We start from the raw sequence: 16,066 nt of genomic DNA, 5'->3' as shown, positions 1-16,066 counted from the left end.
CCATGTTATTGTAGATCTTCGTGCTTTTCCTGGTTTAGCGTGTATTGGGTAATTTATCTGCATGAATTTGCAAGGAGGATCCTACTTTCTTGTGAACAATCTTAAGCATGTGTGTTGAACATGTTCCATTCCTAAATGTGGCAATTTTTACTATTATTTTTTCTTTGCGTTCTTGAGATACGACATAGATAGATGAAAATTCACAGAAGAAGTTTGCTAAGTCTGGTGCACAAAATGATTTTGTTTGTTGACAAGTGACGATGAGGGTAGCTTAAAATGTGTGTTTTCGCCAAGGCAAGGCAAGGCATGGATGGATATTATTAAGAAAATACTATCTCTTTTCTGTATTTATTATGTCATATATGCAAAGACCATAAATCTAAGCAACTTATGTTCAAATTTCATTTATTCTGGATGTTAGTTCGGATTTCATATGAATGGATAGCTAATGCGGTCAACAACCTTCCATGGTCTACACATGACGTGCCCTTATAAAGGTCGGGTTGCCTCTGCATTACTTTTCTTGTAGCCTGCTAAACATGTTAGTCCTAGTGGCCAAACCAGATAGATAGATAGATAGATAGATGGGTGGGGCGGTATGAATGAGAGGCGTATGGGAACAATTTATCTCTGACAAGGAGGCCGAATGTAGCAAGATTCAACAGTTTTGTTGAGGACACAAGGACAAACCTACAACGCGGAGCCCTCAGTCCTACTGTTGCATGATGATCGGCTCATCTCTTTCATGGTTTCCATTTTGGCCTTCTTGGCTTGGTTTAAATCGTTGGTGCTCGCATTTTGGTAAATGTATCTCAGACTTTTAGGCGATGTTCGTTCAGTGAGAACAGACGTCTCCACCGACTACAGAAGCGTCTGTGATGACTTCGTCGGTCTTAAACACATGCATTTGGGATTGTACTAGGTAATAGTAACATTTCATTATTTATCCCCCGCAAAAAGAACATTTCATTATTTATTTTCGTCGTAGAAACTCCACCAAAGGCATTATTATCGGAGCAAGCAGGATCATTTTCGCTCCAAAAGATTTCACCGCGGCGCGATGTTTTTGGCTTCTCCAGCACACTTCCCCTCCACCCTTTCCCCCGTGCGCGGGCTTTCTTCCCTCCCCACTGCCCCCCTCCCCTCCTCCCCTCCCTCCCTCACCCCCGCCGCCGCCGCCCGTACCTCGGCGTCGTCGCTGACGCCTCCTCACCCGCGCTCCGACCCGACGGGCCCCGGGCCCTTCCGCCTCTCACCCGCGTCGCCGTCCCCCGCTCTCCCTCGCCGGGGCATCGCGTTCCCTGCTACCGCGACTCCGCCCCGCCCCGGGCTCCGAGGTACGAGGCTCTTCTCCATCCGACGATTGGTTAAATCCTGCCGCCGTTCGCGATCTCTGGCCCGCGCCGCACCGATATCTGCTGCTGTCGAGAAATTTCGTGCTGCTGGCTTATAGGATGGCGAAGTCGCCATGTTCCTCATCACTGTCTGATTCGGGTCCGGGAATAGATGCTAGTTCGATTTACTCTCTGCGCCCCGGATGTCCAATCCGCGCTGTGAAGGAGGACTGCTGCTATGTTCAGACTAGACACTGTCAATGAGCTTTCAGTCATGTGATGCATATCTGAAAGGGACCTTAGTGGCCGCCTAAACAATCCGAAATCCACAATATAGATGCAAATTGTGATATGCGTTTTCACTTGTGCCAACACTGACTAATCTGAACCTGACATTTTTTAATCCTTGATAGTGTCTATCAACCACTGTTTATTGGCAAGCTCTCCTTGCAGTTGCCTGTATTATCCTCATTCTCAGTATCCCTGACCAACTCAGCAGTCAGCACAGCTCACTTACATTCGCTGTGTTCCTACATTCTCTTTAAGTTCATTTGGGCGTGCCGATTATACTGACTGGATACTTTGGCATCTGAATTATGTTGCTGTAGTATTCACATTTGGGTGTCTCTGTATGAGTTGTATACCTTGACAACCTAAGTGTTTTATTACCATTCTAATCAATTTAATCTGAGAAAATTTCAGTACCAGTTCCGTTCCCTTCATGGATTTCGAGTCGCTCGACTAGTCGCGACTAGTCGACGACTAGTCTATGAGTCGCAAAAATATGGTCGACTCAGCTTAGTGTCGACTCGCGACTCTGAGTCGCGACTAGTCACAACGCAGGCTCGACTTCTTCCGAGTCGCTGCCCCAGAGCGACTCGCATGAGTCGCGACTCAAAAACCATGGTTCCCTTGTTATTTTAACAGTTTCGCTCTCAGATAATGATCTATGTAGTGTTGGTAACAGGGACCACACTTTCAACGTTACAAGTTCATACCAGGCACTTGCTTACAGCACGAGCAATGACTGCTGCAAGAGAACATGCAAGGTTGGACTACCTTAATTCGCAGGAGCCAGGGGATGCGTCACAGGCCAGTGCTTTTGACATTGTGGATAGGCTGCTAGCAGAAGATGATACGGAAGCTTCTCAGACAATGACCATTGAGCAGATAAGTGCGACAAAGTCACCTCCCACTTTAGGCTCAAAAGTAGCTCAGTTCTTGGCTAAAAAGGTTGACCACATTTACCCACTTGAGAAGGCAGCTGTTTTTGACTGGTTGGATACTCCCAACCTTGATGATTGCATTAGCGGTAATGTTTCCAGGGAAAGTCCAAGAGTTCATGTCAAAAAACCTTTGGACTCCCAGAGATGCGGTGGGTATGTATCAGGTACCAGAGCTGGGGCCATGCTAGAATGTATTGATGAGGACTTGGGCATGAACTATCTGAAGAAACCAGAACCAGTTGCTGCTACCGATGATTCATATGCAGCATATGATATTGGGCCAAACACTCAAATGGCAGCTGAAGCGATGGAAGCACTGTTCAATGGACCAACTGTCAGTTGTGATGTCAGGGAGCATGAACACCTGGAAAACACTTCGGGAAAAGAAAACAAAGTAGATACGATTTGCTCGGCAAACTCGCTAGTTCAAGAGCAAAAGCTAGCCTGCTTACCTCAGAGCTCAGGGGGAATGACATCACAACTTAAGCAACTCAAGGTAGACCACATAGAAAGACCAAATGGTGAAAGTTCAATCCCTTTGATGAGTTGTCCCAGTAAGTCAAAAACAAGGAGGAATGCAAAACAGATGACCGGGAAAGCAAAAAGAAGCATGGAGAGTCGGGTTTCAAGAGGATCCATAAATGATGAGGTGTCAGACGTAATCATGGGATCTGGTGCGGAGGGCTCAAATAGTCCCTGTTTATTAGGTAAAAATGCTGTAATCCACCCTAAAAGAAAGAGAACATATACATTTACCTCAGGAAGCTCAAAAGTTGGATTCAAGAAAGCTACCAGATCAAATGCAGACAGAGCCGAAACTACAGAAGTAGCAGAGTTACCAAGAGCAAAACCAGCAAGCATATTTGATCCTGATTCCATAGAAAGCATGAAATTGACCCACAAGTCTTCTTCAGGTAATCTTAAAGCATCAGCTACAACAACTCGCAGCAAGGTGAAAGGAGTTCAGAAAGAAACTTCGGATACCAATCAGCTTGAAAGAACACTAAGCGCTGAACTGAAAAAGCAATCAACATCTGAGCAGAAAGTCAGTGACTCTTGTTTGGCGAATAGAGTACCGCTGAGAGAGTTAAGTAGCACAGAGGCCCAATCTAAGGCACATACATCAAAGAAGCCACTGAAAAGAGGCCTTCTGAAATCACCAGCTTCCAGAGAGCTTGCTAGTCTTTTTCGGAGTGAAGCATCTCCGGTTCTGCAATCAAGCAGGCGAAGAAAGAGAAATATGTCCACAGTCCGTGTTCTGATCAGCCAAAGCATGGACAGCGAAACCATCAAAGATCAAACAAAGGTAGTTCATTTCATCTTCTGCATGTACTATACACAAGTAACTGAAGATAGCTTGATGTTCCTCACCTTTTCAATTTTTTGGACATTGACAGATATTGATGCACTTCGGATTACCAGTGGCAACAACTATTTCAGAGGCTACACACTTCGTTGCTGAAAAGTTTGCTCGTACAAGGAACATGCTAGAAGCCATGGCCATGGGCATACCTGTAGTCACACCATCATGGCTTGAATGCTGTGGAGAAGCAAGGTGCTTCATTGATGAGAAAAAATACATAATGAGGGATACAAAGAAGGAAAAGGAGCTACGCTTCAGCATGCCCGTCTCACTAAGCCAAGCCTGCAAAAAGCCACTGTTAGAGGTTAGTGGCTAATTTTTTAGCATTGAAATTTCTGATCAAAATAGGAAAAAATAAATAGTGGCAGAGGACACTGTATAATCATAATATCTTAGAAAATTTATTGTGATGTTCATTTATCCCCGAAATCCATTGTAGGGTAGAAGAGTACTAATCACGCGAAATGCTAAGCCTAGCAAGGAGCTTCTGAAATGTTTAGTAGTGGCAGCTGGTGGCAAGGTATGCAACTGGTTATCCTACGTCCTTATCTTTCAAAGAAATTGGTTATCCTATGACTATCCATGACAATGTCCCTTTTCTTTTGGTAGTGATCCGCATCATGTTTTGGTTTGCAGTAAAATTTATATACCCTTTGTTGCATTCATTTCTTAGTGTCAGTTGGCTTCTCCACTGTCTTCCAGTGTGAGTTTAATGTTCTGAATAGATATACTAATTTTTGGATCTGATGAATTGTCCAAGTGACTAATTTTTTATCAGTTTTTGGCATGTTATGTAAATTGCACCAAAAATTCTGAGACCTTGTGATTGCATTGCAGACTAAAAAGAAATCTGTAAGCTACAGAAGTATGCTGCAGAGCCAAATTGCAGCCCTGTATCTGCTACTTGTAACATTGTGTTGTTACTTGTGTTGAATTCTGTTTTCTTGACTTGGTTCTTTCCTCTTGATGTGTACCTGTGTTGCGATAAATTGAACGATTGCCAGTTTATTTTTTTCACTGCTGTCATGGATACATTTGAAGGTCTTCTAGACATCATTGTCTTTTTTTATTAACTTGCCTTTATGCTGAATATGTTTGCTGGCTTGTCAGCTGTTGGAGAGGATCACAGTGCCTATGATGAAGAATAAGAATTTGGAAGGAGCCTTTGTAATCTCTTGTGAACAAGACTGCAACATCTGTTTACCGTTCATTAAGAATGGTATTTACCAATACACTGGCGCCACATGCCTTTTGTTCTTTTAAGTTATTTCTTCTGTGCTTTCTCCATGTCTCGAATTTATGGATCAATTCTGTAATTCTTTGTTGCCATTGTTGCAGGTTTGGGAGTGTTCGACTCGGAGCTTTTGCTGAATGGTATTGTCGTCCAGAAGCTAGAGTTTGAAAGGTATGCTGCCCTGGTGCTCCTCTGATCCTAGTATAGTTTCTGTTTTATGAAGGGCCAACTGAACTGAACATCTGCGTGTGCATTGCAGGTACCGCCTTTTCCGTGATAAAATGTGAAGCTTCTGCGAGGTCCGGGCCACTGATCTGCAATATGATGAACACTTCACTCCGTAAATATGTCCGTGCTCTCCTGTAGTTACTGATGTGATCCCGTGAACACACTTCTTTTTGCAAGTCGAAGCGAAACTCAACCTGTTCGCATAATCATGAGATGTGCCATTACTCGAACGGCGCATGTTGTGAATTTTGCTTGGCGATGCTTTCCGTGTAGCTTGGATCGTGTAAGGATTTAATTAGGTGGTGAACATTCCTTTTTTTTTTTCTTGGGTTGGCACGCACATCCACACACCACAGCAATGACAAGCCCACAACCACACAGCTGTGCGAAGCAACCAAGCACCAAGTATTCCCTAGTTCATTTCTCTTGCCTTGCCTGTGTCATTCAGGGGATATCTCTTATATGCTTTCCCAGGGTGTTGGCAACATTGGTTTGAAGCACACAGCTGTTCTATCATGATTGGAGTGAATGTATGGATCTTAAAGGCATGAGACATTACTTTTTACTACTTCCTTCGTTCCAAAATAGATGACTCAACTTTATACTAACTTTATATTTAAAGTTAGTATAAAGTTGAGTCATCTATTTTGGAACGGAGGAAGTAGAAGGTAAGGTATGGACGTATGGTCATATTTATTGTTGATAGGTATAGCTCGGTTGTCCACCAACCCTATCTATATTGGCCTGGCCTCTCTTAAGGAGATACTCCACTACTGCCTCTACCTTGAATGAGGATAGAATTGGGCATGTGTTTAGAACAATGCATGTCGATTAGAGCAGTTGGGCGTTGCAACCCACTGGGAATGCGAGGCATTGAGGAACACATCCCTTGTTGCCACCACCAACAACGCTTCTCCGGTAGATTTGTGTATAGACCGATCTAGCTTGAAAACTCCCAAATGATTAGTGCCACAAGTCAGGCGCGTGGCACTCCGGTCTTGACATTTTTTGATCACGCAAGATGGCAAATTCAGTGATACACGACAAGTTTCTGTAAAAAATAAACCAAAGCATGAAAGTTGCCATGCTTGACAATTAAAGTTGCCATCCTCGCGACCTTAAACTTGCCAAAAACATTCGAAGTTGCCATGTGCTCTTGCCACACGTCAGGTACTTAAAAATTTATTCCTTGTTATACATACAAAAATACTTGCCATGTGCTTTATAGAGCTAGTGCTTGGCACTTCAGTTATGCATGTTTTATTTCGGGCTTTCCACTCAGTAGCATGCTGCCTGATAACAAACTGCGGCTCCTCTGTTCGTCTGCGTTTTTGTTGCGATTCTCATTGTTTCTCGCGGACGACCAGCACCACAGCAACATGCACCACCCCTGTCCGTTGCCGATCCTACGGAAGTGCAACGAGACGTACATCCTCCATCTCCAAAGCACGCCACAGATTACCTCTTTGCAGTTGAAAAATAGATGCCCGCCATCTTCAAACAGCCTTCTGCATACAGTGCATCTGGTAATTTGTCTCTACACCTTTCCTCTCAATATTCATTGGCAGTTGGTGACTGTTGTGCCCCAGCCTCCACATGAAATGGTGCACCTCAGCGGACAGTTAAGCCTCCATAGATGCTTCTAGAACGCCGTGTGCCAGTTCCCTCCGTTAGACGATTCACTTCTTGCTCTGGTTTTAAGCCTGCGCTCGTGGTCGATCATGACACGATAGGTTCACTTAACTGGAAAAATTCCCTTGTTGTCAAAATGCCGGGCTAGAAAGTCTTCAACCTGATCGCTGATAGGTATCCTCAAAATTTCCTCGGCATCCTCTGGACTGGACGCTTGATGCACGAGCCCCTCGTCCAATTCACTGCTGTTCGGATCAATGAGCTCGCAGACCCGCGAGAGTGGGGGACAGCAGCCTAGTTACACTGCGTGGGATCCAAGAATCATCCCATATCTTTATATTGGTTCCATCTCCCACTCTCCACATTATCCCCTGTTTTAGGAGGTTTATGCCTTGAAGAATTGATCGCCACACGTAGCTCATCCCGGCCACAGATTCAGCACCGAGTAGGTCCCCTGACGAGAAGTATTTTGCCTGCGGTGCCCTAGCACATAGGGAGTCAGGGCCCTGCATAGGCTCCACCCTTGGCGGCCCCCGGAAACCTACGCCCCCTCCTCCTTTCCAAGCTTCATTTTCTACCACCCCAACCTAGTCATTGTTATTCTGTGATCACCAATATTTGCAGATGAGTTGACCTAGCTATCTTGTCACAAAGGCCTTTCGTCAGGTCAAAGCATGCCATTGCGTATGTGGGTATTGCTTGGGCCATGGCCTTTATCAGAATTTCCTTCACTGCCTTCGATAAACATTTTTCCTTCCAGCCTTGAATTTTCTTCCATATCTTTTCTGTTATAACTCAAAACATTGGACCCTGTTATGAGTTATAACTGAAAGATTTGGAGAATAATTGCCACACTTGGGCTTTTCCATTACATGTCAATATATAGACAGATTTACAATCCTAACCATAAATGGGAGATCACAACAATATCGATACTCCTCGATTTAGGGGATTAGGAGATATGTCACGATACGTGACATATTAGTCTAACACTCCCCCGCAGTCACAACGGGAGGAGAGCGGACGTTGAGACTGGACCGAAAATCCAGAAACAACGGTGACGGAAGACCCTTCGTCAAGATGTCGGCGAACTGGCGTGACGAGGGAACATGCAGCACACGGACCTGACCCATGGCAACACGACCGCGAACGAAGTGGAGATCGATCTCGATGTGCTTGGTGCGCTGATGCTGGACGGGGTTCGTAGACATGTAGACGGCGCTGACGTTGTCGCAGAAAACAATCGTCGCAGGAGGAGATGGTCGATGAAGCTCCTGGAGAAGTTGCCGAAGCCAACTCGCCTCAGCCACGGCGTTAGCCACGGCGCGGTACTCGGCTTCAGCGCTCGAGCGCGAGACCGTGTGTTGTCGCTTGGAGGACCAAGAGACGAGATTATCTCCGAGGTAGACACAGAAGCCTGATGTCGAGCGCCGAGTGTCAGGGCAGCCGGCCCAGTCGGCGTCGGTGTAGGCAATCATGGAGTCCGGTGGAGTCGAGTAGAGCTCAAGACCATGAGAGAGCGTGCCCTTGACATAGCGCAAGATACGCTTCATGGCCGCGAGGTGCTGTTCACGCGGGTAATGCATATGAAGACAAACCTGCTGAACGGCGTACGCGATGTCGGGGCGCGTAAAGGTGAGGTACTGGAGCGCGCCAGCGAGGCTCCGGTACTCCGTGGGATCGGCCACGGAAGAGCCGGCAGTAGCAGCGAGCTTCGGCGAGGTGTCAACCGGTGTCGAGGCCGACTTGCAGGCAGTCATGCCTGCCCTGTCCAGAATCTCCGCGGCGTACTTAGCTTGCGAGAGATGCATGCCGGAGGAGTCGCGGGTGACCGCGATGCCGAGGAAGTAGTGAAGACTGCCCATGTCCGTCATGGCAAACTCTGCTCGGAGAGAGGCCGTGATCCTGTCTAGCAAGTGGGCCGATGAAGCGGTAAGGACGATGTCGTCCACGTAGAGCAGGAGGAAGGCCGTGCCTTCCGCACACCGAAGAACGAACAACGAGGTGTCCGAGCGGGAGCACACGAAGCTGGTCGAAGTGATGAAAGTCGTGAAGCGCTGGTACCACGCGCGGGGAGCCTGCTTGAGACCGTATAGGGAACGGTTCAGCCGACAGACGTGCTCGGGGTGACTGGAGTCGATGAAGCCGGTGGGTTGTTGACAGTAGACAACCTCAGCAAGAGTGCCATGTAGAAAGGCGTTCTTCACGTCGAGCTGACGAGTCTCCCAGTTAAGAGAGAGTGCGATGGAGAGGATGACACGCACGGTGGCCAGTTTGACAACCGGGCTGAAAGTCTCGTCGAAGTCAACACCGGGCTCCTGAGAGAAACCCTGAAGGACCCAACGAGCTTTGTAGCGATCGAGGGAACCGTCGGGCTGGAGCTTGTGGCGAAAAACCCACTTGCCGGAGACGATGTTAGCATCTCGAGGAGGGGGCACAAGATCCCAGGTGTTGTTGCTGAGGAGAGTGCTGTACTCCGCAGTCATAGCATCGAGCCAGTTGGGATCCTTGAGAGCTGCACGGACGGAGGTGGGAACCGGCGAGTACCTGCTGACAGAGGAAACATGCAGGTTAAGCCGCTCGCGAGGGCCCTTGTGGATGCCGGAGGTGCTGCGCGTGCGATGAGGGGGTGGGGCGCCGGGTGCGGGATGAGCAGCCGGTGAGGGAGGGGTGGGTGGTGAGGGTGGTGCGGGAGGGGATGGAGGGGTGGGTGGTGGCGAGGGTGGCGGTGTAGGAGTAGGAGTGACGATCGGTAGAGGCGGGACAACTATGGGTAGTGTGTCATCGTCGGCGAGGAAGTCGTATGTGGTCGTGGTGGTGGGCTGTGGGGAGGCAAAAGGAAAGGTCATCTCATCGAAGACGACATGACGAGAGATGATAATGCGGTGGGTAGTGAGGTCCATGCACCGGTATCCCTTATGATGAGAGGAATAGCCCAGAAAAAGGCAAGCACTCGAACGCGGCGACAGTTTATGTGGCATGGTGGAGGCGGTATTGGGATAGCATAAGCAGCCGAAGACGCGTAGTGATGAGTAGTCGGGATGCTTGCCGTGAAGGGCAAAGTATGGAGAGGGAGCTGCAATGGTTTTGGTGGGGAGACGGTTAAGAACGTGAGTGGCGGCGTGAAGTGCTTCGACCCAGAAGCGAGGAGGTAAGCTAGCCTGAAATAAGAGAGAACGCACAATGTCATTGACAGTGCGAATAATGCGTTCAGCTTTACTGTTTTGTTGGGATGTGTATGAGCAAGAAAAACGAATGTGAATACCGTGCGCGGCAGCAAGAGAGTGGAGTTTATTGTTGTCGAACTCACGACCATTGTCACATTGTATTGACACGAGAGGTAAGCCAAACTGAGTATGAGCGAACGCACGAAAAGCGGAGAGCGAAGCATAAGCATCAGATTTTTGGCGAAGGGGCACGGTCCATAGAAAATGTGTGAAATCATCAAGAATGACGAGAAAATATTTATTGCCAGAAGCACTCAAGATTGGTGAAGTCCAAAGATCACAATGCACTAACTCGAATGGACGAGTGGTACGACTAGTAGAAGCAGAAAAAGGCAAACGTACATGACCTCCGAGTTGACAAGCATGACATAAACTGGAGGAATTTATTTGTCTAATACATGGGAGGGAAATATGCTCGGAGAGGCGACGGTAAGCATCATGGCCGGGATGTCCGAGACGACGGTGCCACACGTCGTGAGTGGCGGTGAGCGTGGCGAGGGCGCGAGGAGGCGGAGGGCATGTGAATTTGTAGAGCTCCCCCATACTATTGCACCGAAGGATCTCGCGCCGGGAATGAAGGTCCTTCACAGAGAAGCCAAAGGGGTCAAAAGCGACAATGCAGTGATTATCAATAGTGAATTGACGAACGGAAATAAGATTTTTGATAATGCTAGGTGTTACTAAGACATGGCGTAAGTGAAGAGGTCTGTTAGGAAAAAGAGAAGGAAGGGAAGAATGACCGGATGTGGTGACGGGAACGGTGGAACCGTCGCAGACCACCACGTGACGATATGTAGGGTGATGAGAAAGGGAGGATAAGATACCGGCATCGGAGGAGAGGTGGGCGGTCGCGCCGCTGTCCATGACCCACTCGGGGGCGGGCTGCTGCAACGTCATGTTGGTGAGGTGTTGGGCGAGAGCAGCAGTGTCCCATGATGAGGCCGGTGTTGGTGGTGCAGCGTAGGGCAGCGCGGCGCCATATGGGACAGAGCCGTAGCCGCCGTAGTAGGGGCCGGGAGCAGCCGGTGGAGTGGCCATGTATGCGTGAGCGCGGGGGCCCGGAGCCCGTCCGAGGATGCCGCCAATGTTGCCACCAGAGTTGGTGGTGCGGGACTGCATGGGCCACATCTGGATAGCTCCTATCCAGGGGTTGAACGGAGTTGGCATAGGAGGAGCGCCACCGGCGGACTTGTATCCCTTGTTCTTGCCCTTCCCCTTTCCATAGCCGGTGGCATGAGGATTGTGGGCGGGAGCAGGAGCCCGCCATGGCTGGCCGCCAGCCGGACCGGAAGGAGCACCACCGCCGCCTTCGGTGACGAGCCGCCGCTGCTGGAAGGAGCGGAGACGGGTCCTTTGGCGGCGTAAAAAGCGGAGGCCGAGGAGTTGTTGGAGCGCCGAGAGGCCTTCATCTCGTGGAGCAGCAGCATGTTGTGAAAGTTGAGGAAGGTGGGGAACGGCGTGAGGAGAGGGGCGATGTCGGCGACGCTGTCGAAGCGCTCGTGGAGACCCTTGATGACGTTGGTGACGAGCTCGGGATCGGAGACGGGCGCCCCGACCTCGGCGAGGGCGTCAGCCGCCGTCTTCTGCAGGTGAAGGTACTCGGTGATGGACCGATCCTCCTGCTTGATGTTGTGGAACTCCTCGGCCAGATAGATCTCGCGGCTCTTTTGGTTGTTGTTGAAGAGCACGACGACGGCGGTCCAGACCTTGTACGCCGTGGCGGTGGTGGGGTCGGTGGGCATGACGAGGTCGACGATATCCATGGCCATGGAGCCATAGAGCCAGCGGAGCACGAGGGCGTCGAGACGGAGCCAAGTTGGGTTGGTGGAGGGCGTCTCAGTGGTGAGGTGATCCTCGAGGGCGTAGGTGGTGACGGCGATGTTGAAGAAGGTCCTCCACTTGGGGAAGACGGCGCTCTTGAACTCGAGGACGATGGGAACGAGAGAGTGGACGTTGGGGATGGCGGTGGCCTGCGCCCAGAGGGCGGCGTTGGGGTGAGGGGCAGCCGGTTGAGCAGGCTCGGAGGGCTCGGAGGGCGCCATGGGAGGGAGGCGGCGGCGCAGGAGCAGGAGCCGGCGGCGCTAGGGTTGGAGGAGCGGAAGCGAGAGGATTTTTTTGTGTTAGGCTGATACCACGAAAGATTTGGAGAATAATTGCCACACTTGGGCTTTTCCATTACATGTCAATATATAGACAGATTTACAATCCTAACCATAAATGGGAGATCACAACAATATCGATACTCCTCGATTTCGGGGATTAGGAGATATGTCACGATACGTGACATATTAGTCTAACAATAACCAATGTATGTAGACAGCCCAAGATACTTGCCACCATTCGATTCAGACAGCAGCCCTAGGCCTTGCATGAGTGCATTCCTCACTCTTCTCTTGGTATTGGTGCTGAACATAATCATGCATCGGCTACATTTTGTAAATACGTGTGTGTGCTCCTGTAGTTACTGATGTGATCCTGTGAGCACGTTTGTGACAAAACGAAACCGTTCCAATAATCATGTGATCCGCCATGCTCAGACGACACATGTCGTGATGTTTGCTTGATAATGCTTTTTGTGTACGTAGCTGTGATCTTCTAAGGGTTTAATTACGTGCTGAACATATTAGTGGTGCTGCAGCAAAAGTGTACTTGTTTTTCGTCCTATTTTGTTTTTCAAGTAAGCAGATACACTCATACTCCTTCCGTTTCTAAATATTTGTCTTTTTAGAGATTTGAAATGGACTACCATATCCGAATGTATATGGACATATTTTAGAGAGTAGATTCACTCATTTTGCTTCGTACGTAGTCACTTGTTGAATTATCTAGAACGACAATTATTTACGAACGGAGGGAGTAGAACATAACACGCACCATACTCACGACACCACACACATTGCAAAGCAACGAAGCACTAGTTTAGTTTGGCAGCATAGTTTTAAAAAACATGGTAATTTAAAACCACAGTATTCCAACGTGTCGGCCATGAATACTACAGTTTCTTAAAACTGTGGCTTTTCTCAGTTTTACCAAAATGACAGAGATGTTTGGATAATGATGTTTTACCATAGTTTTGACTGACTGTTACCGTGGATGATAGCTGAACCTAACTCAGCTCGGAGCGACATGACTAATTAGTGTCTTCTAACGGCATGTCATTCCAGCAGTATATGTTTCACAGGGTGCAAAGAACATTGAATGGAAGCACATCAATGTTGTTTGACACGATTAAAGAGCTTGTATGGATGTTTAGACGCTGAGACATTACTCTTAACTAGAAAATGTAGTTGTCATTATAGGTTGATAGGGAGTACTGTGTAGCTTGTTCGCCCATCACCCTATACAAATATGACCTGACCTCTTTTAGGCCTCGTTTGGTTGCTGGTGAGAGAAATTCCAGGGTAAAGAAGGCACGGGTGAGATTTCCTTGACGCATTCAATATAACGGGGGGAATTATCTCTCGATCGTTTGGCTGCCGGATGGAGATGCCACTAGTCTACATGGGGAAGAAGCTACACATAGGAGCTGCTGCTGGAGGAGGGGGCACGCTGGAGCAAGGAGGAGAAGGTCGCTGAAGGAGCAGGCGAGGCGAGCTTGAGGATTTCGTTCCCGACGTCTGGGGTCATGGAAATATTTACCCGTGGAAATGGCAGGGTACGGGTCAGATAAACCCTGACAGGCGGGCGACCAAATGCACAGACGTTTCTCCCGGGGCTGATTTATCTCGTGGGTCTTGCGCCCTGGTATCAGGCGGGGATCCCGGGGGAATTGTTGCAACCAAATGAGCCCTTAAAGGTGAAGCACTCCACGGCCTTGGCCGTCCTCTATCAGGACGTAGTGGAGAATCCGCAGAGAGCAATGTCAAAGGAAAGCATCCCCTGTATTAGTACATTGCATGGCAGTAGGGCGTTGAAAGACCCTGTTAGTTGTGAAAGAGGCCTAAGAGCCACTGGCGGATTCAGCATTGGGCACTGGTGTGCATATGTACACCCAAATTGTTGTGAACAATATAGTATATATAGGTATACTGCAGTAGCGCCAACATTCTAGTCAACTATACCCACGCACCAAAGAGACATGAAGCCAGCAACTTTTCCCTGGAGGGCAGGATACTAGTGAACTATACTATTCTTTCGTATTTCATTTCTATTTGGTTTTATACTGAATTTATACATCATTATATAAGTCTCCATACAATAGCAATTTAGAGATTGTTATATCATTATGACCGTGATGAGTTATTATATCATTTGGTGAAAAAAACGCGGATTAGATTCAAGTGAAGGGATCCAAAGTGATCAAGTTGGATTAGTAGGACGATCGTCGTACTAATAGTAATAACAACTCATCATCATCATTATCATAATAAATCGTCATCATCATAAAAACAACTCATTATCATCACATCATCATCATCATCATCATCATCATCATCATCATCATCATCATCATCATCATCATCACAGTACTCCCTCCGTCCCATAATGTAAGACGTTTTTTGACACTAGTGTAGTGTTAAAAAACGTCTTACATTATGGGACGAAGGGAGTAACAACTCATCATCATCATCATCATCATCATCATCATCATCATCATCATCATCATCATCATCATCATCATAGTCATATAACAACACCTCATCAGCATAACAACTCATCATCATCTATGAGTCATATAACAACTCATCATTCTAACACATTGTAGCACATACCTCATCATCATCATAATAAAAACTCCTCCTCATCATCATAGTCATAATCAGCAGTAGCTAGTTGTTCTTACTACCTTGGACCTAGTCCTCTCTCCTAGGTAAAATAGCATAAACCCCGCAAAAAAGGTAAAATAGCAAAAAACAGGTAAACCGGTCCATCTCCAAAATGGAGAATGGAGATCCACCTGTCGCCAACTTTTGGCTTGCACACATGCATGTTTTCGCCAATCTGTTGCGTGCGCGCATTCATTAGCTTGCTCCATTCTTTGATATTGAGCCTTGCATCTTTCAAAGAAATAGAGTATGCACTTTGGTAAGCCGTCGACGGAAACAATTGTGAGCTAGCCATATACATATGACCGTCGGTAAGCATCATGTCAGGCACAACCTCCTTCGGGAGCTTCTGTTGAACAACATAATAATAAAATATATAGTTAGCAATATAATTTACTTAAGAAGAATGTATGCAATGAAGTTAGCATCATTAACAAAATCATACCAAGTTTTTGGCAATGAAGTTACCATCATGCAACTCATGGACTAGTGGCACGTATCCACTAAAATTTGGGCTGATAAAGTGATTGGCCTTTAAAGTCTCAACATCATCCATAAACAAGACAAGATATCCTTTCTCCTCAAAATTAATCTCGGAGCCATAGCTGTAGTATGTCATGTCTACAACTTTCCGAGTATTTCTTGAAGATAAGAAATAAGCTGACAGTTATAAATAAACAAGTTTAGTAGCGATGAACACCAAATATTTTGAAATAAAAATTATAAATTCCTTAACAAATTTGTTTGACAAACTCACATTTAGGCAAAAATGGAGGCACATTCGCATCCACCCAAATATCAATATCATCTTCAATATCATCATCTTTGGGACAAATATGAAAGGTTATTTGCATACTCTCCACTAATCCATAGGCCTTGCAGAGAGCTCTCCAATTAGAACAACCGAAATGTGGGTGACTTAGCGCATTATAGAGCTTAACCCGAAAAGCATAACCATGTTTAGTCCTGTGGTGAGCTCTCCTCGTCTCCATATTCTCAAACTCTTGGGAACCGAACTTCTCCAAGATGTACGGTCTTGCATGATAGGAGATGTAC

General features: G+C 47.3%; 1 protein-coding gene across 1 annotated transcript; it reads left to right on the top strand.

Moving 5' to 3' along the window:
- Nucleotides 1–1,273: 1,273 nt before the first annotated feature.
- LOC119278514 (mediator of DNA damage checkpoint protein 1-like) lies at nucleotides 1,274–5,846 on the top strand. The gene is made up of 7 exons (XM_037559857.1): nucleotides 1,274–1,337; nucleotides 2,302–3,866; nucleotides 3,958–4,227; nucleotides 4,363–4,443; nucleotides 5,034–5,142; nucleotides 5,262–5,328; nucleotides 5,417–5,846. Exons 2-7 carry the CDS (start codon nucleotides 2,358–2,360, stop codon nucleotides 5,442–5,444), a joined length of 2,064 nt encoding a protein of 687 aa, XP_037415754.1. The 5' UTR covers nucleotides 1,274–1,337; nucleotides 2,302–2,357; the 3' UTR covers nucleotides 5,445–5,846.
- The last annotated feature ends 10,220 nt before the right edge of the window (nucleotides 5,847–16,066 follow it).

This window comes from Triticum dicoccoides, chromosome 3B, assembly GCF_002162155.2.
Source record: "Triticum dicoccoides isolate Atlit2015 ecotype Zavitan chromosome 3B, WEW_v2.0, whole genome shotgun sequence".
In the NCBI taxonomy this organism is placed as follows: domain Eukaryota; kingdom Viridiplantae; phylum Streptophyta; class Magnoliopsida; order Poales; family Poaceae; genus Triticum; species Triticum dicoccoides.
The sequence above is the reverse complement of the archived record's forward strand: the minus strand, read 5'-3'. Positions and strand labels throughout refer to the sequence as shown.